This window comes from Primulina huaijiensis, chromosome 15, assembly GCF_012295235.1.
Source record: "Primulina huaijiensis isolate GDHJ02 chromosome 15, ASM1229523v2, whole genome shotgun sequence".
Lineage (NCBI taxonomy): Eukaryota > Viridiplantae > Streptophyta > Magnoliopsida > Lamiales > Gesneriaceae > Primulina > Primulina huaijiensis.
This window is the reverse complement of record NC_133320.1, coordinates 22696030-22722768: the sequence shown is the minus strand read 5'-3', so window position 1 is coordinate 22722768 and position 26739 is coordinate 22696030. Positions and strand designations below refer to the sequence as shown.

Sequence of the window (26739 nt, the reverse complement as noted above, 5' to 3'; positions counted from 1 at the left end):
ATTAGTTACATTTGTAAATCTACAAAATTTTAATACATCATTCTCCTGGTAATTGATGAAATCCATCACCGTCGATAATAAATTCCAGTCTCGCTTTGATTATGTTTAACAGAATGTAATATACTTTGAAGTCTACCGAATCAACAGGTAAAAACTTGTACAATTTGGACATTGTAGTAGATTTTATTCTTTTAAAAAGCATACATTTGATTTCTTAATATTTTTTCAAAGAAGCATAACCAAACAAAACATCGAAGTTCTCTCATTTTTCTTTTGAAAAATATAGGTTTGATCAAATCTTAGTAATAGGAACACAATCAAAGTCCTGATGTGAAGGATAGAACTAAATTAAGATTGACCAAAAATAAAAGTTTGAGTCTGATTGATTCCAAGATTCAGTCCTTACAACCTCAAAATCATACCTAGCCTTTAAGGTCTGCCGAGATATTGTACATATCATACATGAAGATGAGGTGGGCATTCATTTTGCAAAATCCGACAAATCTTATCTAAAATAATGATAATGATGCAAATTCCCAGTTCTAAAAATGCATCAGAAAACAGGAAATGGAAAGCAGTGATACGATTGCTCCAGAAGCTACCTAATCGCGGTCTGCTTCCTCTATTTCTTCATCCTCTGGCACCCCACGAAGATAAAGAACATTATTACATCTGCAAATGCGACATACATGAGACACGGTTACTAAGTAGCAACAAACAGTGAAAAAGGTTGCGCCCGTAGTATAATCAGCAATTCAGCATAGATAAAGTTGCAGTCGTAATAAAAGAGGGAATTTATATCATCACTTCTTATAAGTTAAAAACAACCCTGATTTTTAAGGCAACCTCCAACATATGCACGTCTCTCGTACGACCTTAAATTCACAAATCAGTTTAAGTAGGGTAGTTCTAATTTTCAAACAATCTGGAGCAAAGTTCGTCAAGAGTAAACATAATATGTTTTGTGGCTTCACAGTTTTGAAAATAAGTTACCAACTTCACTTCAACGGTTGGGAAACAAGATTCAAAATAAGGACGGTGTCACGATGGTGTCGTGACGGGTCCAGATGACGAAATTCCTATACATTATGGTCACATTTTAATGGAGAGGTCACATTCCGAGTAGGAACATTCACAAATAATAAAAATGTGTCTTTTAAAGAATGAAAGCACCAAGAAAAATTGAAGTGATATTTAACATGAAAGAGGTCTTCATCCAATCAGGGATAAAATTTCAGATTGAAACATAAATGATTCTGTGAACTTGGGACTGTAATTTGAGGATAGCAATAGAATGAGATATTAGTTAGGTAGTTGGTAACTTCAGAAAACCAAAATAGAATTGGCTGGTTCAGTACCTAATTAAAATCTCCCCAAGACTTCCAGTGCATTGCCCATCAATGTATTCTTCAGCATTTGCAAGCTGCCAAAAACAATAATCATAAAATGCCTGACATGGTGCAGCATCGAACTGGTTTTAACCATTTAAAGAGGAAAGACTCCAATTCACTTTCTTGATTTATTTCAATCACAATCTTGTCAAGTTTTACCCTTCTAGTTATGATATTTCAAAGTTCTTATGCTCCTTGAAAGTTGTTATGAGTATCAAAAGCATTAGCAATCTCCACAATGACTATCCTCATCATAGTCATTACAATATGGTCCTAGTGCATTTTGGCATAACTTGAAGTGATAGTATTAAAACACTTTCAGTTGGTACCTGCAAATTCATATATGAATCTACGGAGACGAGGAAACCTGAAAAAAACCCAAAAGAGAAAAAAATTTGATCGTGATATTAACATATCAGGGGAAACCAATAGCACCAGCAAATGTCCATACACCACCAAATCATAGGACTTAAGAGCACAAGTCGCTTCATTACCTTTGTATTCCATGCCCCATTTTAGTTTTACCATTACAGGCTTCCCAGTCAAATTGTTCAAGAAAGGCTTCGGGTTAACTGGAACAGTCTGTAAGCGCAAAAATAAAAAAGTTTCAAAATGCAGCAATTGTCACTTGTCCAAGTTAAAGCATATCCAGCAAATTTCTGTAAACACAACACCATGAAAACTTCCGATAACAAAACTTCCAAAGAAGTCTCCGCCTTTCGGTGTAATAAAACAGAAAAACGTAGACAGTGTGATTGTCTGATCACAAGCCTGAACAATGTTCTCAAGCTCAATGTTGAAATATTCGACTATTATTTGGGCAATTTCCCATAAGCAGCATGCTTTTCACTAAAAAATAAATTGATACGGATGAAGAGCAGGGATGCCACATGTTCAAGATCCTACATATTTTGTTGGGTCCGTTTCTACCATAGTATACAAACAAAATTAGTAAGGAGTACTGAAGAAGTCAAATACATATTTTTTTCCCCCAAAAACTGGCAATGTTGTTCAATGTTAACAACTATAGCAACTCAACTCTAACCATTTGTATGGTATAAAAAAAAACTCCATTTGTCCAAAAATTTAAAGAAATCAGTACATATGGCAAATCCCGAATTCACGTCAAAGTAAATGGCCTCCAGTTACACCAAACCAAAATACGATATCCTTTTGTTTTCAACAAACAATTACAAATCAAAATGGCCAGACTACCAATTCCTTCCCTCCATCACTTCTTCAATGAGAGTAACACAACAATTGCACCACAAAACTGATAGTATTTGCCATAAAAGAAATATGCTCTCTTACAGCCATCGCAGAGGTTTTTGGCAGGAGAGCTTTTTCTTCCCTCGTCACAACGATTCCGGGAGTATAGATTGGGCTTAGGGTTTTAGAAAGCAGAAAAGTTATAACGACGTCGTCTTCTCCATCAATTTCCCACCTTTATTATTATTATTTTATTAAATAAATAAATAGGGTGACATAAGCAAATTATTATTATAAGAATCTTATAATTAGTTAACTGGCTTAATTATTACTCTCTGACACTATAAATGGCTTGTCCAATTGGCTTACTTGTTGTGTATAGAAATATATATAATTATTATACATTTTCAAATATGCTTTCTAAAGAATATTTAAATAATTATAATATAATTTATTTAAGATTATTATATGGAGAAATGCTTAAGAAAATTTTAAATAATTTTTTTTTAAAATTTATCAAATCGGGCAATGTCTACAATACCTGGATTTAATCAGATACAATTTGAAGGGTTTTGTAGGTTTATTGATCGGAGTTTGACCGAAGAACTTTATAAGTTTCCGGAAATAGAAAATACAGACCGATCTAATCATAACGTTAAAATGACATTTAAAATTCAATCTGGCATATTTCTTGAAGAGAAAAACTTTAAATTTTAAAATAAAGTTGAGGGTTTCCTTTCCCACCTAGCATGTATGATGTAAGTCTCACATCAATACTTTTCCAAGAAGCCAAGTGTATAATATGGATGAATTCAACATTTTTAAAAGTTTAAGAGCTCATGATCAAAAATGTGGGAGATTAACTTTATTGTAATTAGATCATGCATGAAGCTAGATCACACTCCATCCTTAAAATTTATTAAACAACTTTTATCATATATTAATTAATATTTAATAAATTTCTTTTAAAAAAAAATCGTGAATCTGATCTAAAGTTAGTATCTCTTTGAATATATGTAATGCATTAAAAATAAAATGGCATACATGCAACTTTGAAAAGTTGGGGCTTGGTGCTATTATAAATATGGACCTTGGTTTGGTCTTCTTGAACACATGAGTGAAGCGACTTATATTTTGCGATATCATTTCAATATAAATAACACAAAATCTTGTTGCTTTTAATTAGACTTGTTTCGGTTATTGGGTTCATGAGTTTGGAAATGGCTCAAAATTGTAAAGTGATGGGCACTGCTTTCTTGATAATGCTCTTTGTGGACGTTGTGTTTGCAGGCAGAGTTGGAAAGGTTGTCAGCAAAGAGGAGGAGGGTATTGTAGGGGCAAAGGAAGAGGGATCAGCGCTTGGTCCGAGTTTGGGTTATGTGCATGGAGTTGGCTCGAAAAATGGGGATGTTGAATATGATGGTAATAAAGGTGGAGGAGGAGGACAAATAGGATGGGGAGGCTTTGGTGGTGGCGGCGGTGGCGGCGGTGGCGGCTTTGGTGTTGGTGGTGGTGGAGGAGTAGGATGGGGAGGTGGTGGTGGAGGAGGCTTTGGTGGAGGAAGTGGGGGAGGTGGACAAGAAGGATGGGGAGGCTTTGGTGGTGGAGGTGGCGGCGGCGGCTTTGGTGTTGGTGGTGGTGGAGGAGTAGGATGGGGAGGTGGTGGTGGAGGAGGCTTTGGCGGAGGTGGAAGAAGTGGGGGAGGTGGACAAGAAGGTGGTGGTGGTGGACGAGCATGTGACGGTGATTTAAATGATGGTGAAAAAAATAATAGTTCGAAATCAGGACATATATTCAATAACAATTCAAGTGGAGGAGGAATAGAAAAGAATATTAGAGCTGGTGATGGTTCGGGAAAAGGTTCGGCTACTAGCTCCAACTATGATTCGAGGTCAAGCGAATGGAAACGAAACACAGGTGGATGGCAGTTGGAGTGGATCCGACTAAGGTTTGGATCATATGGTGGGCAACCCGTCAGATTTGATGAACCATGATTTACATTCTTTCTTTTTGTCGATAATTCAATATTGTGAATGTAATGATTTTAAATAAAGAAAGAAGTCTTATTTTAGAACATCTAAAACAATTATTTATTTACTTTATTTGCATGTTTATTATATAAAAGTTTTAATAATATCTTCTACCGTAATTATTATGCATTACAATCATGTACATTATATTTTAATATAAATTATAACTCTGTATAAATTTTAATCATCTTGGAATTTTGTTTTCAAGTTTTTTTGGTATGTTTAGATATCAAGTCTATGGTTTGTATCGTTTCATAATTTTCTGGGTATAACCAGCTTAATTGTACACATTGGTCCATGATTTTTTTTATTTACCTAAAATAAATAACAATAATAGAGAAATTATATAACTTATATAAATATGTGACCACCTCATTTGTTTAAAAAGAAATTTAGCCAAAATAATATTTGTAAAAGATTATCTTTAAATGCGAGAAATTATGAAGTGAGTGGTGTTTGAAAATAAAAGTGAATGTTAAATTTTTTAAGGAATATAATATTTGATAAATAGTTGATTTTTATATTATTTTTTACAGAAATGCCCTTTATGGGAGTGTCACCGTGGCGAATAATCATTTTTTGAAAAATGAAAGTCAATATGAGATCAACTTCTAGATTTGATTTAAACGGGTTACTACCCATTTTTTTTAAAAAAATGGTTAATATTCATTTTAGTTCATGTAGTTTAAGGGTTTTCCCGGCTTAGTCCATTTTGTTTATCTCGTGCTAAAATGGCTTCTCATATAACCAAAATGTGAGTTGCTAACAGCTTATGATGGATATTCATCCCAAATAGAAAAAATGTTACTGTAGCAACGGGGGTATCTAACGCTTGAAAAAAATTTTAGCTTGTTTTTCGAAGGTGAGCGCACCCGTGCCCGAAAAAGTGACTTGGGGGCGTTGATATTGTCTGTTCGCAAAATGTACTATATTTTCATTTAGTGATGCTTCTTAGAGGTGTCTTTTGAACTTGTGGTTGATTTTGCATTCCAATAAGCTTCCATTTGATTAAAATCAGATTTTTTAAAACTCAAGCTAGGCGGCCAATCAGTGTGGAATGTAAATGTTGGAGACATTTCTAACTAGACATCCGATATGTGACGTGCGGAATATTGAAAAATGAAATAAAACTAAAACTCATGATAGTAAATACGATGCTTCTTTTTATTTTGTTGTCCGAACATATTCTTTTTAAGTACAAAGAGTTATCTCTTACCTCTAATTTGAATTTGCTAACATATTTTTTGAGTTTTGTTATGTTCAGGTTGTAGATCTCGTGAATCGTGTTTCGGAGAAATCCATACCTACAATTTCATTCCAAATGCAGGTCCAATAAGAAAAGGAAACAACATGTGAAAGAGATACCGATGTGAAATTAGGATAGAAACAAGGGCAAAGTACCAGGGGAAGAGTGAAATTGGTAATCAACACACTAAATTGCGGATAAATATATTGTGTGTGCCTCTATAATGATTAGAACAATGAGTCACTAACGGATCAATAACGACATGAAATAAATGGGGTCATTTTGGTACAAGACAAAATAGAGGGACTGAATTGGTAAGACTCCTAAACTATGGGTACTAAAATGAGTTTTATCTCGAATTAAACGGAGATATTTTATTAAGACTAGCTACTATGCACACATACATCGCGTGTGTGTACGTTATTTTTTATAATTATCGATGGATTAAAGTGAAATTTGACAAATTATCGAAGAAATAAAGTAATATTTGAATTGTTGTAATTAAAAAAATAAAAACAAAAGTATTTGTTAAAATTAAAAAAATAAAAATAAAAGTATAATATTAATAATACGTAAAGAAATAACAAAAAACAGACCAAACATCATTTTTTTTCTATTACAGATATTCTTAATAATTTTTATTAAGATAACTTCATGCGTTCCTACCGCTGGCCATATATCGGAAATGGAAATGTGGGCCAGACCCGAGTTAATAAGCCCAATATGCAAAATCCGAGCCCGCATCCATTAAACCCTCGAATGCCCATTAATAGGGTTTAGAAATGTTAAGCCGTCAACACCAGAGCATCGGCGTTATCTTCTCCGGTGAGATTCGAGAATAATGCATTACTGTCTCGTTTAATTTGGTAATATTTTATGAACATGTTAGTTTATTTTGTATGCTTCTTCGTTTTTATTTTCTTCTCGCTTTCTGATATAATTTAGGTGTAGGGTGAAGGTACAAGATGATAGGAAATTAAATCTGGTGTCCGCAGTGGAACAGGTAAGGGAATTTTCTGTACCGGAAAATTTATATACTTTAAATTTTGCAGTTCTAATTTTCCAAGCTTGGATATTATTTCTTGTGAGGATAGTATTGGAATGGCTGCCGGTGGTCTAACAACGTGGATTTTCTGTACAATTCCGGTAATTTTTGGTTTATATATGTTCTTATGTGCCAGTTTCACGTAAATGTGGCTCAGAATTACTAGAAGTGCAAAATGAAGTACTCACTTGACCATTGTGAAATACAATTGGAATGTAAATGTTGGAGACATTTCTAACTGGACATCCAATATGTGACGTGCAAACTATTGAACAATGAAATAAAACTAAAACTCATGATTGTACAAGTAAATAAGTTGCTGAATATTGCTCTTATTTTAATATTGGGGCTTAAGACTGAATTTTTTTAAAATAGCTTCACAGGTTTGAAATCGAATTTTTTTGGGTTCGAGTTCAACTTATTTCAGTGCTCTAAAATTCGGCCTAGGTGCTGGTCAACGGTCGACCGCACTGAAAAAGTGGTAGTTGGTCAGTGTAGGCGGTAGTATGAGGAAGTAATATGGGTGAGAATGATTGTATCTGTTATAACCGTTGTCGTCGTTAGAATTTTAGAACCTTGACTTATTTCAAGTTTGATTTTGAACTTAATTTGTTTAGCTTGAAATATGTTTGCAAAATGTTGATAAATATTTAAGTTCATGAGCGGCTGGCAAGCTGTCATAGAAGATAATTTATGCTCGAAATATATTCAAACATGTTCAAGTTTGGCTTGAACTTGATGATTTCAAGTTAAAGAGTTTCAAGTTGGCTTGAAAATCTTGCAAATCAATTCAATTTTTCTACTCCTCAAACCAACCTGAATGGAGAAAGGAAAGTGATGAATCGTGACAGGTACTTATGACGGGCTTCTTTGGTGTCTCAGATGTTTCTCCTGGTACTGCCAACTTGAAGTTGTGCTTGTACCGAGCATTTAAGATACAAGCAAACCCCTGATTATACTATTGTTTATCTGCCTGATTCCCTCTCTATCCTGTATTTAGAATTTTTCGTCATATGCTTTTTGCACAAGAATGCCCTAATTTTTTAGGATCCAAAACCTTATTATAATTATTATTTACCAGTTGTGGAAAACTATCATGCTGTAAATTAGAACTTAATAACTTTTTGGTCTACTTCAATAAATTTTCTGATTTTTTTTAACCTGATGAGGATGCGCCTGATACTTTTTTGTATATTATGGACCTGCACATAATGATGCGAGCTTTTGTGTTTTCACACCTGCATAAAGATTATGACTTCAAATGGGAATTACCCGTTGGGTGACAGTGAGGATATTTGTGACTAGAAAGAGTCAATGGTTAGAATTCAGAACTTGAAATTGACCGTTTTTCCTCTGTCGGAAGACATGGATAATTGTTGGGTATTTTGTTATAGTGTCATTCAAAGATGAGGTTTGGTGATTTTGATCAATCGTGATTCTTTATGTATTTTTTTGCTTTGGAAGAGTGGAATAACCTGGTACACACATACAATCACGGTGACAAAATTGTGAATGAGGTACTTTTTCAAAAAATTTGAATAATGGATTGTGACTTAAGGCTTAAATAAAGTGTGTAAAATAGGTAGCTAAGCAAGAGAGTGCTTTTAGTGGTTAGAATGAATCTATGTATTATAGTGATCGTGTAAATTTCATTAAATTGATAAAGTTATAAACGAGAGCGAAGTAGGAAATTGTTTCACTTGTCATGAGAAAATGCACCTCTAAATGCCAAGTGCATATTTGTGAAATTTAAAAAATAACTATTGTGTATGCTTGCCAACCAAGTGTGGAATATGATTCGTGAAAGTGGGGATACGATGTTTTTTTTAATAAAGATATTAATGAATTTAATAAAGAAAAATACCAATATATTGAGATTTGTGTATTGTAAGAATTTTGTTCGAAAATGCGTTTTTTGAAGTTGATAATGTGAAAAACTGAAATACATTAACTCTTAAAAAAGATTTTGTAAATGTGTTTTCTTGTTTAATCTTTTGGCTGAAATTTTCAAAGGTAAAAAATGTGATGAAAATAGTAATATGTAGGGTGAGTAAAATATATAACTTACCTTATTTTGCAAAAATTGCTCGTATGCCTATTATATGCATTGTTTATCTCTGTTTACAACTTGCTTTAAATGCGATATGTAGAAAAGTACATGAGACGTGTATTTCATCCGGCTCATACCAGATATTATTATCTCTGTAATATCATTGTCGAAATTTTCAGCCAAAAGATTGTAGACTGTAGTTGCTTTTCTCATTTTAAGAGTTTCTGCCATTCTCTTTTTAACAATTTCAAAGCAAAACTATAGAACAAAACACTTGCAATGCACAGATATCAAAATAATGGTAATCTGTTCTTTACTTAAAAATTCATTGAGCTCTTTATTGACAAGAGTACAAAGTTGGCGTCCACTGCTTTTCCACAAATCATATTTACAGTTTGCTAGCAAAAATATGCAATAATAATTTTTGAAGTTTAGAAGATGTGCAGTGGGAGAATGAGGAACAATATTTTCATTTGGGACTAGACGAATTTTGTTGATTCGACAATGAGTATTGAAAGGCATACAGTTCCAGAGGGATATATATTTGGATGTAAAAATCCTTTGGGAAAATTTACATTTGGTGGTTTGCTAGGATAATCTCACTAAAGCGCATTACCAATAATGGACAAAAATCAGGTTAAAGAGGCTACTAGTGATTTGGGCTGAATCCCATAGTGTTAGGGCTAGACTCACTGAGTTTTCTATGTTCCACCCCGTGAACTAGCAATGTTTTCACTGAACTCAAGGACCTACAAGCCATCTTGGAAATAATCTTAGCATTGATTTTCTGAATCTGGACCAGAATTTTGTTTATAGTTCATGTTTATATTTTCGTTATGAAGTTTGTACTAGGCTAAGCTAAAGTGGTCTGCTTGAATCTAAACAATCCAAGTCCCAAAAACCGAGTGAAGAAAAGTTCTTAATATCCAATACCTTATTTGTTTGAGTTCTGTACACAAATAATTTAGGTGTATGTTTTTAATATTCAATGCCCTATTCTTCAAAGCCATCTGTTGCATGATGTTCAAAACTAAGAAATGTTCCTGATGAGTTACACGAAGATACAGAGAATTGGAGGACATTTTAATTTACTTGACAAAAATCTATGTCTCTGACTTATTGGTAAAAGGTATAAATCAGAAAGATTTTGAGCCATTTCATTGACAACCAGTCAGGTAAAATCCAAGCAATACTTTATTGTTGAGTAGCGCGTCAGGTTAGTTCAAGTTGCAAGGCTATGTATGTTAGATTTTAGAAATTTATCTTCATTTCTGACTTAAGCATGCCTGACCATGACTTCATGAGGAAAGAGTATGGCTGATCCTTTGGCCAACTTGAACTGCCCAGCTTTGGCTGTAGGTGGTCTAACAATGTGGCTTGGATATGATGTTCGCCTTGCTCATCTGATTTATTTGGGTATCTATACAATCTCTCATTCACTATGTCATCTGTTCTAGTTATTGTGAGTTTGTACGTGTTCTTATGTGTTAGCTTCACCTTAATGTGGCTCATAATTATTAACTCTTTAAGAATAAATTCCTTAATGTACAGTTCCATTAATACCTCTTGCTAGTTATTTTACCGAACAAATTCATTGATTTGTTATCTTGCCATCGCATAAAGTGTTTACTAAAGAATTTGTATTTTCTGTGTGATTTATCAGTTGCTTCTCAGAGACAGGGTTCCTGAGAAACGAAAGGCCTGTTGAATGAGAGACCACCTTCACTTGCATCTGGTGAATTAAATGGGATAAGGCAGAGTGTACACGGTCTTGGCTTGAGATTTGTCTTTCATCCACACAGGGCATTGGAACTTGTGCTCTTATTTTAACCATGTGTTTTGCCCTTTCCCACTTTTGTATTATCTGTCTCCTGCTGCCGTAGATGAAAAATTTCAGTTATCCTCATCCTCCCACCTGAAATTTGAAATCATGTTGCTGTATTGAGAACGACGAACATCACTAGGAGAATACATTGCATCTCTAACTCGTCGAGAATTTAACCACACCACCTTGTATCTCGGTTAGTCGTCTGCTAATATCATACAATAGATGCTCATTGGGTAAAATCAATGACAACCATAATTTATTATTCTACATTTATCGTAGTTGTTGAATATAACAATTTTATTCCATTACAACATCGCCTATAATCCAGACAAGCGGAAGAAAACAGTCATATTTACGTGATGGAATTGATTGAGCCTTTTAAGATAGAATATCTGTGGTTTTGTGCTACAAGTGACATTAACTTGATAATTTTTCATATTTTGGTCATACTATACCTTTTGATATAAGAGTAACCTGTGGCTACCATGCAGTTTGGTTAGTTGTCTCATTTTCTTGCGCAGTTGATGTTTGTAAATAAGTGTGTGAGCTGACATTTGTTGTCTTCCCTTTGTTTGATTTACCCCTGCAGATGTAGGCAAGCTGGTCCGAGGAGGAAAAGGTACATTGCATCACCCGCAGTTATGGAGGTGATTCGAGCTTTTCTTCGTTGCTGTAAAGTACTAGTTGCAGGGACCATGAGATAAGACTTATTAGAAATTTTTATAGTAATTGATGGCAGCTCTGATTTATGCGGTTTTCTGTTCTGAAGGTTTCTGTAATAAACATTTGACGTACGTTCAATTTTTATATACCACACGTGCTGATCAATGAATTCATATTTATCAATGAGAACTCGTCTCTAAGAATTTATAAGCTAATTTCAAAAAAACACATCCCTATGTCGTATGAACAAATGATAAAACAACCAAAATGAGCATACAAAACATCGTCCTGTTATGCGAATAAACTGATAGTACCATTGACGCATTCCAAAATCTCGAACGATATTCATCAGCAAAACAAATGTCATCGGTAACACAGTAGAAAAACTATTACCAAACGTAGTCACTAAAAATTAAGTTTCCTTTTGTTCCAGCAAAAAATCGATCTGAAAAATGCAGAAACATAAACTTTTATTAAGCATCTGAAAGCAAGTGGTGGATCGATCATCTCGTCATCTTCCAATCCATAATATAAACTACCTGATCACAAATCTACTGGTCCAAACGCTCCCCATTTTTGGTCATCAGACTGAGGATCACCCAGAAAAGATTCAATATTGGATCTCGTCGATTGATCCTTAGTTAGTGGAAAGTTCCAGAATGAGTCAGAATTTTCGAAGAAAATGTAAAACGCAACAACGGAAGCCAAAAATAGCGCCAACAGTAGTATATAGATTTGCCATTCTGCAATTTCAGGGACAAGAAAATGGTAACCTTTGTTAGTTTAAATTAAATTTAGAATATAAAGAGGGCGGTGCTCCGGGGAGGGGGGGGAGGAGATAGATGGATATAAGAACCTTTCCAATCGGCAGGAACATTCAGTTTAGTAATCATTACTCCCCATTCGGTAGACGTAGTAAGAATTACTCTGCAGAGTCGAGTGCAAAAGCTTAAACGAAAATAAGGTAAACAATTTAAAATGCTAGGTCTGTCACAAAACAAAAGAGAAGATTAAAAGCATTTTCCATTAACCAATCAACAGGTTTGTGAGGATAATCAAGTGGGCAATCTGATGGAGAAATTCATTTTAGGTCAACTTGAATTACTGATAAACCAGATGGTATATAAATTAGACATCTAAATAACAGAAGTAAAGAACTAGCAAAAATCTGGTATATTAACAGTATGTCTGAATAATTAAGAATAAATGAGCAACCGTCATTGTATAATTGATTCGAACCACATGAAAAAATACGAAATAACTAGTTAATGGCTCGGGAAAGAGCATTCATATGTTGATTTTGATGACAGATTTTAAGTCTTACCTTTCACTGGGGCAAAAGACTAATGATTCAATGTTAGCGCCAAAGTGCAACCTCTTACTCCAATGGCTGACTTCCATTTTTTTAATGTCTACGACACATATATCTCCATCCTTGCTCCCCCTGTAATTCAAAAGGTTGTGAAAATTTATTTGCTGACAGTAACATCATCAGTACCAAACTAAAACGTTCTTCCAAAAAGATCTCGCGCTCGGCAAAGAAAGTATATTCTTGTCTGGCAATAAGAGTATCATTGACATTAAATTACCTATTGAGGTTCATATACGATCGGACTAGAACCAGCATATCGGTTTTTACATTTTTATTTTCTCGAGTACTATATTGTTTTTAACTACTAAAATTCCACTGAAATGTTTCTGTGCTTCTAATGGACCTACGATATTAGACGTTCAAAATAATATTGTTCTTACAATTTTTCCTCTTTAATTTGTTTCAGAACCAGTTGTCACTTTCAGCAAAAGGTACTTCTAGAAAATAATACATATATGATTTTTTTTTCCAAAATAAATACATAAACAAAATAGAAAATGAATACAATTCAAAAAGAGGCTGGATACTTACAAAGCAAGATATTTTCCATCCAAACTCACGGACATTATTGAAGCTGGCTTTCTCAATAACCTCTTGTGCCCAACTTTCTTCCATGTACTTATGTCCCAAACAACTGTCAGTGCTTTATTTCCTGTGTAATACAAACCATATCTCAAGTCTGAATTTCCAACAATTATTAATTTCAAGCACCTAGGTGACTGCATGCTTGGAGAATCTTGTACATTTGACATACCTTTTTGAACACTGCAAAATAGAAAGGGTTTTGTCCCATCTTTAGAAAATCGGCAAAGTTCAATTCTTTCATCCTGCCACACAAAAAAGATACACAGAGACGTTAACAACTTAAATTTGTGGGAAAATGATACGCAAAAGTCAGGAATAAAGCACATACTGAGTTCCGTGTCAAGGTTGTTATAGGAGCTCCATCATTTGTGTTCCATATTCTTGCCGAGCCATCAGTTGATGTTGAAGCTAGAAATTCTGAGTCTAAGCTGCGACAGAGTAACAAGGACCAAAACCATTAAAGTCTGTTCCCAGGATGACTGAATTGATTGAATAGCACTAGATAATGTCTACACTTGAAAGAGAAAATACAAAAATAAAAATAAAAATCAGTTCCTCTTTCAGATATACATAGAATTTTACAGTCCAGCTCCTTTCGTATAACAGGTAAATATTGTGAAATTATCTAGTCTAAATTTTCTTGAAGTAAAAACGATGAACATAAGTTTGGCATATCAATAATAATTCAATAATAACGCTCCACAAGATGATATTTAGTACTGGCTTTCCGGTTCATTTGACTCTTTCAACTCCAAATCATGCCTTAGCATTCACCAAACAAAACTCTAAAATTAAAATGAATTTTTTTCTCAATCAAATATTAGCAGTCCTTTGGGTATTAATTCTCTTCAAAATTTCGACAAAAAAGCAAGTTTGTGAAATAATTTAGTTTGTTTTTCTATATAAAACTATATGCAAAGTGAGGGTACGGTGCAAAAGCCTGTAATTTATAAAATGGTAGAAACATGAACTCAAATACGACCTAAATACTGGTGCAGGTTGATTCAATAAGTATTCAACCAACAGTGGCAACAAATTTGCAGGGTCCAACCGAATGCTGATTTTGACTCAGTTAGAATTGAAACAACCAATGTGTTTGGCCCACCATAATTGTGGAGAGCAATGTCAATATAAGTAGTGCATCATGGGAAAAACATAATTGTTAAATCTCATGTCAAGGCAGCATGGTAGTATTGTTTGTGTTATAAGCGGAAGACTGTTCACGATTTCATATGGATATGGGACAAAAGTAGATAATATGGGAAACAATTTCTTGAAATAGATTAAAAATCAATCAAATGTTTTACCTAAAATCCATGTCTTGAAATGACTTGTGAGCTCTTGGTTCGTCTAAAATGATGCGCATGTTTGTCCACTCAAATATTCTAAGATGTCCGTCCTTCAAGTTTAAAGAAAAAAAGGTAAAATAATATATAATATGTTCTAAAAATCATATATTCAGAGACGAGTACAGAATGATAGTCATCATAAGAGAGCTTACAAATCCACCAGTTGCAAATTTAGTTCCGTCTACACTAAAAGCTAAGCACTGTTGCAGTCCAATTCCTTGCAGTGGAAGCACCTTTTCGTTCAAAAGTTTTATATTGTCTTCCCGGCCATACAAACTGAACAATCTGCACGTTTTATGATTCATTACTTTTTGCATCTAGCACGAAAAAGTAATATCTTAACAGAGAAAGGTGTACTCTAAGAGTAAGACATGCACGCCAGTCTAAACCCTTTCCTTCCTGTGTTAGTCATGACCGGGGCCAATAATTATCCAAATAATAAATTTCCAAAACCATTCTGGAGTATGAAACATTAACAATACACCCTTTAGTCAAAGATCTAGATGCATAATAAAATGAAGACTAAAACCGAACAGTCAAAACACTGACTTGCAGTCGCCAGAACTGGTTGCACAAACTATGCTATCTCCACTGGGATGCACAGCAATTGTCACTGGATTAACCCCTTCTTCAAATTCATACTTAGCCTGCATGTATGATAGACACAGGGGATCACGTATTCATACACCATCAAATAACATTTATCAAACATAACACTGCCTCCATCAAAATTGACAATAAGCCACTGCAAAAAATTCCTTGAAGCAATCTTGTGCATCACATATAGCATGATTACACTAAATCTGTCCGAATCAAAATGTTAAATTACTCACTCAATCTAGGGTAACAAAATTCTCACATGCAGCAGATTAAATACAGAATTATATCGACACAAATAAATAATTAAAAAATAAAAGCATCCTACCTTTGGGGATGATGAGAGAGAGGTGGTCTTCGGATCGAAGGAGAATATCTCTATAGAAAATGGCTTCGATTTTCCGACAGCCGCCAAATGCGCGTTTTCTGGCCGTCTGATCCACGTCGCACACGTCACAACACCTCCTCCCGGCACGTCTCCGGCGTCCATTTGCCGCAGTGCAAATCGATATCAAAAGAGAAAAGATCGTCGTCAGGTGGTGGCAGTTGAAATGTGAAGCAGATTTGGAAGAAAATTTTAAAGGGGTTTTTATAGGGAGGAGAATATAGGGAACACCGTTGGGGTTATTATCCCCTGCATTGACTTTACCGTACGTACAACTACTCTTTGTACTTGTACTTTTGTGGCTTTTACCAGAGCACCTTCATATATAAATATTACATTATATGTGATTTAAATTATTACAAACACAATTTCAATTAAAAACAAGTGGATAATAATAATATTTGCAAAAACCGCATTTTTTTTTCAATTTTAATAGTAAAATTCGTCTCATAAAACCAAATCCAAACTTTCAAATATATTTCTCAAATTCCACCTTCCACATTTTTCTTTCTAAAAGTCACAATCGACAATTTGACAGACAATTTTGTTTTGAAAATGTGTATGAGATTGAAAAAAATCCTTATTCATATAACATTAAATTCATTGTATATATTTCCCAAAAACTTTGAATTTAGTTCCCATTTTCATCCATTTTTGACATATTTATGAATTATTAGATTACATTTTTTTACCTTTATAGAAAACATATATCTCTAAAGAATGCCACATTTGATTAACTAAAAAGAGTAAAGAAACTTGTGGTTAATTAGCTATAATTCATTTTCTTAATTTAATTTAATAATAAAAAATAATTGGTGGAATTAATTATATTTTTGTAAAGTTGTAATCATTATGTAATATGTGGTGCAAATGTAGGCAATTTTTCCCCAAAGTATAAGCTGTAAAAAGTCAACTGCTTTGATGATATCTACGCTATATGGAAAGTATATGCTGCGACTATTTCGGGGAACAATTTTATTTAAATAAATAATTTTTGGGCAGCAAACCTATATTGACTTCTTTAATAAAGGACATTATTTTTAAATAAAAATCGAAAATTATTTAATATGATGGTGGATGACAATAAATCCGGGTAAAGCGGGTATACGACTTGGAATATTAATATGGGTACGGGTCTTATGGAGCCCAATCCATGTCTGACTCACTTGGCATGTAATTATTATTTTTTTTTAATGGAAAAGTTTGCTTTTTATGTAATTTCTAAATTTTATAACATTTCATCGTAAAAAAATAAATTATACCTTTTTCGATAATTGAACCATTTTTTTTAATATGGTATATTAAAATATTTTTTAGTTACAAACTCGAGATGTCAAATAATTGACGGATCTAATCCATTACCTTTAGGTATGAGTTGGGAGGATATGGTCGTATATCCTGATATATCAAACATACTCGACTCATTGTCATCCCCGATTATGAGTGAAATATATTCCTTGTTTTATTATTTTTTTTTGGGAAAATTATTCCTTTTTCTATTTTTATTATTTGACAGATATTCCTTGTTTTATACGTTTATTATTATTATCGCTCACAGGTTAATTGATAATAGTGTTTTAGAAACTAATATTACTGGAAATAAAAAAATGTTGGGTGGGCCAGACCAACTCAAAAAATGTTGGGCCAGACCGAGTTATTAGGCCAGCCCACTATAAAGATATCAAATTCAGGCCATCACCGAATCCGATTAAACCCTTGGATTTCGATTAGGGTTTAGAAAATTCGGGTTATTTTGGTGAATTTGTCGACGTCAGCACCTCCACCGGTGAAGACCATCGATAAAATCTCCTCTGGTGAGATTCAGGACTAGCGTAAAAGTTGGTTGAAAAGACGTGAAATATGGAGGAGGTAGAAAATGATAGTATATTAAATCAAGTGTCCGCAGTGGAAAAGGTAAAGAAAATTTCTGTACTGTAAAATTGTTCATCAGTTTTCAATTAAATGAACGTTTTATAACGTGTTTGGATGTTCAGGGAAATGCTGATGAGGAGACGAAGGTTAAAAAATATCTCAGAGGCGAAGGGGCAAATTTAGAGGTGATTTTTTTTTACATATAGATCTTTAGGATTTATTTCTTCCGTAATGGTTTTATCTAAAATTTTTTTTTTGTTAAGGTTTTAAAAGATAGGAAATTGAAAGGTCAGCTAGCTGCAAGGGAAGAAGTGTATGGGAAGACAGCCAAAGCTGCTGCCAAGGCTGAGAAAGTGACTTTTTCTTTATGCCATTGCTTGATATTTGTACTATTTCTTTGGTTATTCATAACCTGAATTTCTATGATTGGTATTGGAATTCTTTAGTGGCTTATGCCTAGTGAGGGAGGTTATTTGGAAGCAGAAGGTATAGAGAAAACATGGAGGATAAAGCAGGAAGTAATTGCTGGTGAAGTGGACATCCTGAGTTTGAGAAACCAATATGACATTGTCTTGCCAGGTTGAGGCCCGATTCTTAATTACTTTTGGGTAAAATACTTGTGCAGTGATTAAATTCCTCCTTTAATCCACAAGCTGTAATTTCTCTGCTCTGTATTGTGTGCAAGTGTCCTAACTCATCGTCCTTTGAAGACGTGGAAGGCTTTCACAGTGTCAGAAATCATGCTGATGCACTTCATGTCGAGTCTGTGTTTATACTATTACTATATGGAAAAAAATGGTGAAAATTGAATCAGAAAGAAATAAATACATGATTTTTTTTACTGAATTGGATTTTTTTGACTCCATAAAATGTTGCCAGTGTCCAAAGCAAAACTATATTCATTATCCCATAATGATTGGGTTCAATCTAGAACTGATGTTAAATTCCTATGTTTCCTTATTCGCAGTTACATAATTATATAATTTATCTGATGAAATTCTTTTGTATAAGTAAAATCCTGCTTTGTGGATCTTCTTTCTTAATCCTTTTGAGATCAAAGATTTTCTCTAGCATACCTAATGACCCCGAGTGACGTGTGAAAATATCTCATGATATTGTCCTAGAGTATATGATTTGCCATTACACTGTTTCAAGTCATTAAATGTCAAAAACACTCTTACATTTCAGACCTTGGTCCATACACACTGGATTTCACATCGAGTGGTCGACATATGGTAGTGGCTGGACGTAAAGGTCATCTTGCCCTTCTAGATATGAAACGTATGGATCTCATAAAAGAGATTCAGGTACTGCCATATTTTTATACAGACAAAATCCTAGTTTATCCCCAGTTTTTTCTCTTTTTTTGATAATTGGGTGGTTGGCATATGGCTGGCAGAGGTACCACTATGTTTTTTCTAAGTCTAAGTGTGCATGAAACATACGATAATATCCATCTGTGGTAAAATTTCTTACAATTTTACTCTTGAAACATTCTTTTGGTTCAGCATGCCTTGCTTCTGAAACTGAAAAAATTGGAGTCCATGCGACTCGAGAGAATATGTTTTTTTTCAAGGGGACTCAATTGAAATTTTTATATTGAGTTTCCATGTAAAAAATTAGAAATTAGAAATTAGAAGTTTACTCCATAGGAAAAAGGAATAAATGATGGACAAATACTAAAAAAAGGATAAAAAATGGCATAACCGAGAATCTGTTAGATAACTATTAGATAGAATTTCAATTAAGTATTGAAATAAAATCAAAGTATATATAAAACAAATAGTAAAAGATTCAATGGAAAAGCTGTAAATTTTAGGCTTGGGGTGAAATAAGGTTAGAGTTTATTTCTAAATGCCTCATCGAGCTTTGTAGTAAATCCCTAGCTACTATTTATGTTTTTAGATGGTACCAAGAGTCCAAGACTTTCCAAGGATGCAATTAAATTTTTGAATCTACTAGGTGGGAAAACTTATCCTTCTAAAGGGAATGTGTAACTCTTTTTAAAGGTTGCTGCTATATATTTCTGTTTCTTGCACTCACTCATGACCATCCACTACAATAGCAGGAAAATTATAATTTGTTAACCAAAAATGCTCCTGTATAGAAGTCAGATTCAACTGAATTTGAGGTGGATAAAGCAAATTGTTGTTAAAGCACATACATTCTTATCACTGCTGCATCAATATTTCGTTTTTACACATCTCCCTTCTTAGTCTGTTCCATCGTACCCCTCATTATATAACCAGTCATTAGACACTACAGATAACTGAGAGTTCATGCATGTTGTTATTTAATTATGTTGTGTGTTCACTGTGTCATCCGTTTTTTTTACTCGCGGAAGCATAACTATCTTCAGAAATGACTTATTGCCACATATTTACTAGTTCTTGAGAACCTATGTTCTCTTGGATCTTGTAGGTATAAGTATTCAATTGTTCGAGGCTTTTATTTCAGGTTAGGGAAACAGTGCGCGATGCAGTGTTCTTGCACAATCAGAAACTTTTTGCAGCTGCTCAAAAGAAGCAAGTTCTTGCATTCTTTCAGTCACTAAATTAATGGTTATCTGATACCATTTTTTTATGCATTTCAGTTTAAAAAATATACTGATTTTTACCTTTCAATTTATAAGCTTGTCCAGTGGCGCTAATGCTGCTGCTTCATATTATTTAATTTGAATATTCTGCAAATATTTGTAAAGAAATAATGCTGCATGGCCAATGATTTTGCGATTTCAAGTTGTGTTTTGTCATTTTCATTTTATTTCTACATTTCTTTTAATGCATGCAACTGAGATAAAGCATTGTTAATTAGGGTCATTATAAAGGTCGAGCCCTTTTCTAATTGCACATGCCCGGTTTTTAAAGTTAATTTAATTTTCTTTTTCTCCTTTCCTTGACGTGGTATCAATTTTTGCTAGATATTCCTCTTTAGACCGCTGCTGATTAGAGTAGTCATGTTGCACTCATCCCGAGTTCGTACTAAGTACTAACTGGTTAAGAATTATGGTTTTGCAATTATGCCACTCAACCAATTCTTTTTAGTGACGTCAGTTGGATGGTGTGGATCTGTTTATTCGCAATAATTGCATGTTTTTCGTCTTATTCCGTTGGTAGGTCTTGTCCTTTTTTGGTGCTTGAATTGATGGATCCGGCTAATGTTTTAACTTTACTTGAAGTCAATTATTTTCTTAATTATGTTTATCATAGCATAACATGCAGCAGCCATGCTTGTCCTTTCTCATCTACTAACCTTATGCTGTTACCAACTACCCTTCTGTTTAACTGATACATTGATTGTGTGACACTGACATTTTAATTAGCCAAAAGAATGCAAGCTACTTGTGGAAACACTTATATTCCATTTTGCTTCATTTTACTCGGGAAAATGCTCATATCTTTATTATATTATCATTAGTGATGATAGATGGTATACTGTATAGACTAGGCACACATTTCTGAATTGTCTACTTGCATGTTTCAGGTATGTGTACATATATGGTGATAATGGTACAGAACTGCATTGCCTGAAGGTTAGCAATCTAATCTCACGTGCTAAACTATTTTCAGTTTTTCATTGAACTAAAGTACTCTATCAACTTTGAAGGCCCCTTTGCTTTTATGTTCTTGGGTGGTTGCATTTTTTTCCTTGGCAATTGTTGATGATGTGAATTAGAAGATACATCCTTTGTGATTTCCTTTGTGAGGTGTCTGTCAGATCGCACTGGACACCGAGTTTTGAGATTGAAACATTCCTTTTGCAAAAATGTTTAAGCGGTGTTTTTTTTTTAAAACTTAAAAGACTGGGATCTGTAACTTCTTTATGCTCTATCCTTTACTTTATCTTTACGAAATCTGAACAGTTGAAATTAAACCCTGGGAAGTTAGAAGGAATATAATGAAATTGCTTTATCTGCAAAGCACGGGAATGTTCATTTCCTACAAAATCTGTTTCGTTGAATCCATCTGAAAGAATTGTATTTTCGGTTTGTCCCAGCTTAAACTGGGTTTCTATTCGGCTTATTGGATGTTCATTGACATTTTTAGCCTAAGATTGTGTACAAATTATTGATTGGTATTTGAGACTAGAGAGTATAATATCTTGAGGTCCCTTTCTAATTCAGGAACACAGCGCTGCGCTGAAGCTTCAGTTTCTCGATAAACAGTTCCTCTTGGCATCCGTAAACAAAGTTGGGCAACTTCATTTTCAAGACATCACCACAGGTCAGATGGTAGGTAATTTGCGAACTGGTCTTGGTCGCTCTGGTATCATGAAGGCAAATCCTTGGAACAATGTAATATCTGTTGGTCATTCTGGCGGCACAATAACCATGTGGAAACCTACCAGCGCTGCTCCACTCGTCAAGATGTTGTGTCATCACGGGCCAGTTACAGCTTTGGCGTTCCACCCCAATGGCCATCTAATGGCAACTGCTGGAATGGAGAGGAAAATAAAGCTTTGGGACTTGAGAAAATATGAGGTTCTCCAAACGCTACCATTCCGAGCCAAAACCTTGGATTTTAGTCAGAAAGGTTTGCTTGCTACTGCCACTGGATCTTTCGTCCAGATATTGGGAGATTTCTCTGGCTCTCAGGACTATAGCCGCTACATGACTCATACCATGGCTAAAGGCTATCAAATACATAATGTGTTGTTTAGGCCATACGAAGATGTTTTGGGCATCGGGCACTCCACTGGTTGGTCTTCAATCTTGATTCCTGGATCCGGTGAACCCAATTTTGACTCTTGGGTCGCTAACCCTTTCGAAACGCATAAACAAAGAAACGAGAAAGAAGTGCACTCTCTCCTCGATAAACTTCCTCCGGAGACAATCATGTTGGACCCGACAAAGATTGGTTCATTGAGGCCTACGAGAAAGGAAGAAATGTTCACCAGAAAAGAGAAGCAAGCAGAGATGGAGGCTGCTATTGAAGATGCTAAAAATATTTCTTTGAAAAAGAAAACAAAAGGTAGAAGCAAGTCAAGCAAAATGGCAAAGAAGAAGAAAGAATCTGTTGCGAAAACCAAGAAAACTCTCTTGGAGGAACAAGTTAATGACGAGAAATTGTCCAAAAAGAAGAGGAAGATAATCGAAGAGGACAATCAACTACCCCGATCCTTGCAGCGTTTTGCTCGGAAGGTGGCGCCCTGAGCTTTCGTGGCAAGGCAGGCTTTTGGGTATGACCCTTGTTAAGGTGTGCATAGTTGGTCGATCCTGGCACAATGGTGATTTGTTGGTTAGCATGGGTCATGGCAAGATGTTCCTTTTGGTGGTGGTTTGATAATTTGAATCACACCTAGAACGTGAGCGTAGTGATGAAATGGTAATGTTGTGATTTTGTTGTATCATTAAATTTTGATTTACTATAGCTTCAGAAAGTTCTTACAGATTAGTGGAAGGGTTTCATTTTGTTCAGCAAATTATTTTCTTAATTGATTTAAATGTTGTACAATTAAAATATTTAATGGGGATTGTGCAAATCGATTTAAATTATATTTGATAAATTAAATTGAATTCGTTATTTTAAAAAATTTCTAAAAACTATTGGTTAGTTATAATTAAATGATAAATAACGTTGGACCAGCAAATTAAATCAATTTGTGGTCTATTTTATGTTTAAAAAATACTCTTTTGTATGTTGATACTTTTGGGGGTAAAAGACATTTTAGGGGTAGGTGGCTTAATCATAAATATGTCGGATAAAACGAATTAAAAAAAAAAAACAAAACAACAAGGGTTAACCCTAAAATCATCAACTATATCCCTCGTACCAAACTCAGCCTAAAAATAGTTTGTACCAGTATTATGTTACTTTTTTCACATATAAAAATCGTTTCTCGTACCGAACCATTTTACTCCAAAGTGCGATTGTAATATATCATAGATATTGCACTCACGAGTCATTCCTAAAGGAATGCATGCGTCTCTATGTGATTTCATTGGACGAACCAGCTCGGTTCGCGAACTTTTCGAGATGGTTCGAAAAATATTTAATTTGAATTCAAGCTTATCAAATTTATGTCGAATTCAAACATGTGAAATTTTTTCTAACAAGTTCAAGAACTACTTGTGAATATTAATATTTTATTTATATAATATAATTATATATTAAATAAATAAATTTCGATTTAAAATAACAATGGGACTAGCTCTGGACAGATTTGGCCAAACTCGAGACCCGACCCACCTAACATTTGCCCCACCCCGGCCCGTGAACTTGATAGATCCAATCCGAGTTGGATACGTGAACCTGTAAAATTCATTTTTTTACGTATTTTTTAAAATTTAAAATTAAAAATAATTAATCATTAAATTTATTTTCAAAATTTATATTAATAATACTAATTAAAAAAATATTATCACAATTTTCATTTAACTGAAAAGTATTTATCGAATTTTGTTTAATTAATGATTAATTAAAATGTGTAATTATATGTTTTCATATTAAATATATTTATTCAATTTAAAATATTATAAAATAAAATTATGATTAAAATATAAAAAATTATAATCATATTAATAATAATATATATATTTTGATATATGTGTGTAAGACACGAGTCCATAACCCACTTCGGCCCGATCAGGCGGGTCTAAAACCGCCACGTCAGGTGGGTTTATTACGAAATTCGACCCATTTTCATCTTCGAGTACTTATTTCAGAACAATAATTCGAATAGTTCGCGAATATGTTCGAATCTTTCGGGCAAAACTCGAACTCTAATTCAAACCAAATTCGAGCAAAATTTTTTAAAATTTTCGAATTTCGAATCGAACATGAAATCAAATTGAACTAATTTCAGTCTTCAAATTTTCGTCATATTAGACTCGATTTGGTTCATTTATAGTTACACCCCTAGGCCCAGCTAAACTAATTCATTAGAAATTTTATTTGCACATTTCATCGGTCAGATCGGTTAATTCAACTATTTTGGAAAATTGATTTGATTTGAAATAGTATAAAGACGATAACAAACCCAACCACTAACCAAGAACACTAAGGCACTCGTTCCCAATAAGAAGCTATGGAAGTCGAATTTATCCATCGCCTCATTTACTGCTGAGATTTTCAAAGTGTAAGTCGATGAACTACATAAGCACTTGCAGAATTATGCAGATTGCAAGAATCCGATCGTTTCTATGTGATCTAGCAAGCGTACCTTTAGTGCATGAAGGGTATAGCATAAAAACCCCATCTTCAACCACTCCCCCGCCTTCTAATAGACTCATCAGATATCATCAGGATCTGTGGGAGGTTCATTATCAGACTTCTTACGACCCTTCCTCTCATTCCATCTTGTCCACGCCCATCTCAAAATGAAAAATCCCCCGATGGCGTAGACCTAGATTCAACCGTATAGAACATGCATAAAATTAAAAGCTAATCATTCCACAGAAAGGAGTGTTCCTTTCATTTTCTTTTTCGTTTTTTTCCCTGGGGTTGATCTTGGGTTGTTCCTTCATATTTCAGACCACAAATTGGTTATCGAACACGCATCAAAATGAGCTACATTGATTGCTCATAATTGTTTTTTGTTCGCTACATGCACTACTTAAAGTCGAATCATGTGGGCAATGGAACTAAATCCCAGATTCACATTCATTACCCTCGTGCAGATTTAAACTTTTTATTCTAAAACAACCAAGCATGTTAGCAGTATTTTTACACTACGCATTCTTCTAAAAATGTTTTAAGAGAACTTCAGACAATTTTAGATATGAAAGCCTAGTGGCACAATAATTCTATTTTCCAACAGCATTTATACAGGCATGTAATTAAATACCCCAAATTGTAGACGTTCAATTTGCAACTAATTGGCAAAAAAAAATCCTCATGAAAGGAGAATGGATGAACCATGCATTGGTTTAATGCATAATAATAACATTTGACAAATCATGAATCCTACAATGTCAGAAATGGAAATTGGAAGAGCATCCTCTCGATACTCTGAGGTAGCTAGCTTGTCTGCTGGTGGGAAGCAGCTTATCACCACGAAAGGAACTTTATGATACCTTAACAGCAATAAATATACCATTGAGCCTACTCATGTTGTACCGTCCATAACCACATGCTTCCTAGGAGGATTTGCCCACAGGGTTGACTCTCAGCCCCAACAAAAGGTCATCACCTATAGTACCCAGGGGTGTGCCTTGGATGGGGCAATATGAGGAAATTTGATGTACTTGAAAGAAGGAAAAATATTTTTTTTTTAAAAAAAAAAAAAACCACCCAAAAAGATTAAGTTTTTTATATTTTTGGGATGCAAAGCACTGGGTCTTCCTGTGTTCGTGTCATGGGAAGAAATCATCGTCACGCACTTAAATGAAAATATCGTTCGATTACGAAAGGTGGACCCAATTCCGCTCGACAGGAGCATCTAATCACTTGAGAGATTCGGGTAAGGCGTTGCGATGGTCCCTCACACATTAATACATACTCGCTTAATTCAATTTATAATCACGTCCTTATATCTGTGTCTCATATACCTTATACTCTCCACCAAAGGTCTCACTCTCATGTTGGAGGTGAATAATCAGGATCACCCAGGATACCTCACCAACCCCCAACAACTGTTTGTTTTCTAGGTGCTTGAGGATCATCGCTAAACCAGGAAAGTTCCAAAAATTAACAAAGTGATAATCGGAGGAATGCTATTCACGCAATATACATCCACTATAAAGCATAAAGAGCTGAAAATCAACATGTTTCGAACGATGCAACGAGATTCATACAGTACCTGCCATAGAAGTAAAGGGTTAGTGTTCGGCTCAGCTTCCACGGAGTCAGTTTCGAGCTTCAGCGGAGTAAAACCCTGCCTTGGAAACTTCACCGAAGAAGGATTAACGCTCTCATCTTCGATCACGGTTGGCTTCTTCTCCATCGGCTCGGCGGAGGGAGTAACAGCGGCTGGCTCCACCATCGCATCATTATTCGGTAGAGGCAGTTTAATCCCGCGAAGTAAGTTGGAGAAAAATGCTAAAATAGGGTTTTCTTGAATGTCAGCCATTCCTCTTGCAGGCGATAATTCCCAGGCCGAATTTGGTTTTGGGGGAAGTGATTCTTATTATTATAGACGTACTCCGCTCTAAACGTCCTTTGTTTTTTTTATATATAA

General features: G+C 34.5%; 4 protein-coding genes and 1 long non-coding RNA gene across 14 annotated transcripts; 2 read left to right on the top strand and 3 right to left on the bottom strand.

Moving 5' to 3' along the window:
• Positions 1-354: 354 nt before the first annotated feature.
• LOC140959721 (probable small nuclear ribonucleoprotein F) lies at positions 355-2835 on the bottom strand. The gene is made up of 5 exons (XM_073417708.1): positions 2703-2835; positions 1886-1973; positions 1721-1758; positions 1359-1423; positions 355-672 (listed from the first exon to the last, which is right to left on the bottom strand). The coding sequence occupies exons 1-5, from the start codon at positions 2706-2708 to the stop codon at positions 603-605; spliced, it is 267 nt and encodes an 88-aa protein (XP_073273809.1). The 5' UTR covers positions 2709-2835; the 3' UTR covers positions 355-602.
• Positions 2836-6557: 3722 nt separating this feature from the next.
• LOC140959482 (uncharacterized) lies at positions 6558-11645 on the top strand. 8 transcript variants are annotated; one of them, XR_012171984.1, is made up of 3 exons: positions 6558-6701; positions 6828-6879; positions 6971-11645. It is a non-coding gene; the product is annotated as an uncharacterized lncRNA (long non-coding RNA). The 8 variants fall into 8 exon arrangements; XR_012171986.1 differs by having other exon boundaries at positions 6966-11645; XR_012171983.1 differs by having other exon boundaries at positions 6564-6701; positions 6822-6879.
• A 158-nt stretch (positions 11646-11803) lies between these two features.
• Positions 11804-15977, bottom strand: LOC140959481 (SEC12-like protein 1). 2 transcript variants are annotated; one of them, XM_073417314.1, is made up of 11 exons: positions 15694-15977; positions 15318-15415; positions 14921-15053; positions 14727-14818; positions 13748-13847; positions 13589-13661; positions 13366-13486; positions 12787-12906; positions 12319-12389; positions 12002-12205; positions 11804-11907 (listed from the first exon to the last, which is right to left on the bottom strand). In XM_073417314.1, the coding sequence occupies exons 1-10, from the start codon at positions 15853-15855 to the stop codon at positions 12006-12008; spliced, it is 1170 nt and encodes a 389-aa protein (XP_073273415.1). In that variant the 5' UTR covers positions 15856-15977; the 3' UTR covers positions 11804-11907; positions 12002-12005. The 2 variants fall into 2 exon arrangements, with proteins under 2 accessions (XP_073273415.1, XP_073273414.1); XM_073417313.1 differs by having other exon boundaries at positions 11804-12205; positions 15694-15976.
• A 1484-nt stretch (positions 15978-17461) lies between these two features.
• LOC140960556 (probable U3 small nucleolar RNA-associated protein 7) lies at positions 17462-23015 on the top strand. 2 transcript variants are annotated; one of them, XM_073418861.1, is made up of 8 exons: positions 17462-17664; positions 17745-17807; positions 17886-17975; positions 18069-18201; positions 18811-18929; positions 20080-20147; positions 21106-21154; positions 21746-23015. In XM_073418861.1, exons 1-8 carry the CDS (start codon positions 17611-17613, stop codon positions 22772-22774), a joined length of 1605 nt encoding a protein of 534 aa, XP_073274962.1. In that variant the 5' UTR covers positions 17462-17610; the 3' UTR covers positions 22775-23015. The 2 variants fall into 2 exon arrangements, with proteins under 2 accessions (XP_073274962.1, XP_073274963.1); XM_073418862.1 differs by lacking the exon at positions 17462-17664 and having other exon boundaries at positions 17763-17807; positions 17896-17975.
• Positions 23016-24632: 1617 nt separating this feature from the next.
• On the bottom strand, positions 24633-26691 carry LOC140958366 (uncharacterized). Its single transcript, XM_073415781.1, has 2 exons — positions 26362-26691; positions 24633-24966 (listed from the first exon to the last, which is right to left on the bottom strand). The coding sequence occupies exons 1-2, from the start codon at positions 26629-26631 to the stop codon at positions 24853-24855; spliced, it is 384 nt and encodes a 127-aa protein (XP_073271882.1). The 5' UTR covers positions 26632-26691; the 3' UTR covers positions 24633-24852.
• Positions 26692-26739: the final 48 nt, after the last annotated feature.

What these genes read in the sequence shown, in the direction of transcription:
- LOC140959721 (XM_073417708.1), bottom strand. An exon ending in ATGGGGCATGGAATACAAAG is followed by an intron (nt 1,759 to 1,885) that starts GTAATGAAGCGA and finishes GGTTTTTTTCAG; the next exon opens with GTTTCCTCGTCTCCGTAGAT. An exon ending in ATTCATATATGAATTTGCAG is followed by an intron (nt 1,424 to 1,720) that starts GTACCAACTGAA and finishes TGTTTTTGGCAG; the next exon opens with CTTGCAAATGCTGAAGAATA.
- LOC140959481 (XM_073417314.1), bottom strand. Translation starts at nt 15,855, where the DNA reads ATGGACGCCGGAGACGTGCCGGGAGGAGGTGTTGTGACGTGTGCGACG. An exon ending in ACCAGTTCTGGCGACTGCAA is followed by an intron (nt 15,054 to 15,317) that starts GTCAGTGTTTTG and finishes TAAAACGTGCAG; the next exon opens with ATTGTTCAGTTTGTATGGCC. An exon ending in GTCTTTTGCCCCAGTGAAAG is followed by an intron (nt 12,390 to 12,786) that starts GTAAGACTTAAA and finishes TCGACTCTGCAG; the next exon opens with AGTAATTCTTACTACGTCTA.
- LOC140960556 (XM_073418861.1), top strand. Translation starts at nt 17,611, where the DNA reads ATGGAGGAGGTAGAAAATGATAGTATATTAAATCAAGTGTCCGCAGTG. An exon ending in AAGTGTCCGCAGTGGAAAAG is followed by an intron (nt 17,665 to 17,744) that starts GTAAAGAAAATT and finishes TTGGATGTTCAG; the next exon opens with GGAAATGCTGATGAGGAGAC. An exon ending in ATCTCATAAAAGAGATTCAG is followed by an intron (nt 18,930 to 20,079) that starts GTACTGCCATAT and finishes CTTTTATTTCAG; the next exon opens with GTTAGGGAAACAGTGCGCGA.
- LOC140958366 (XM_073415781.1), bottom strand. Translation starts at nt 26,631, where the DNA reads ATGGCTGACATTCAAGAAAACCCTATTTTAGCATTTTTCTCCAACTTA. An exon ending in ACCCTTTACTTCTATGGCAG is followed by an intron (nt 24,967 to 26,361) that starts GTACTGTATGAA and finishes GGTTGAATCTAG; the next exon opens with GTCTACGCCATCGGGGGATT.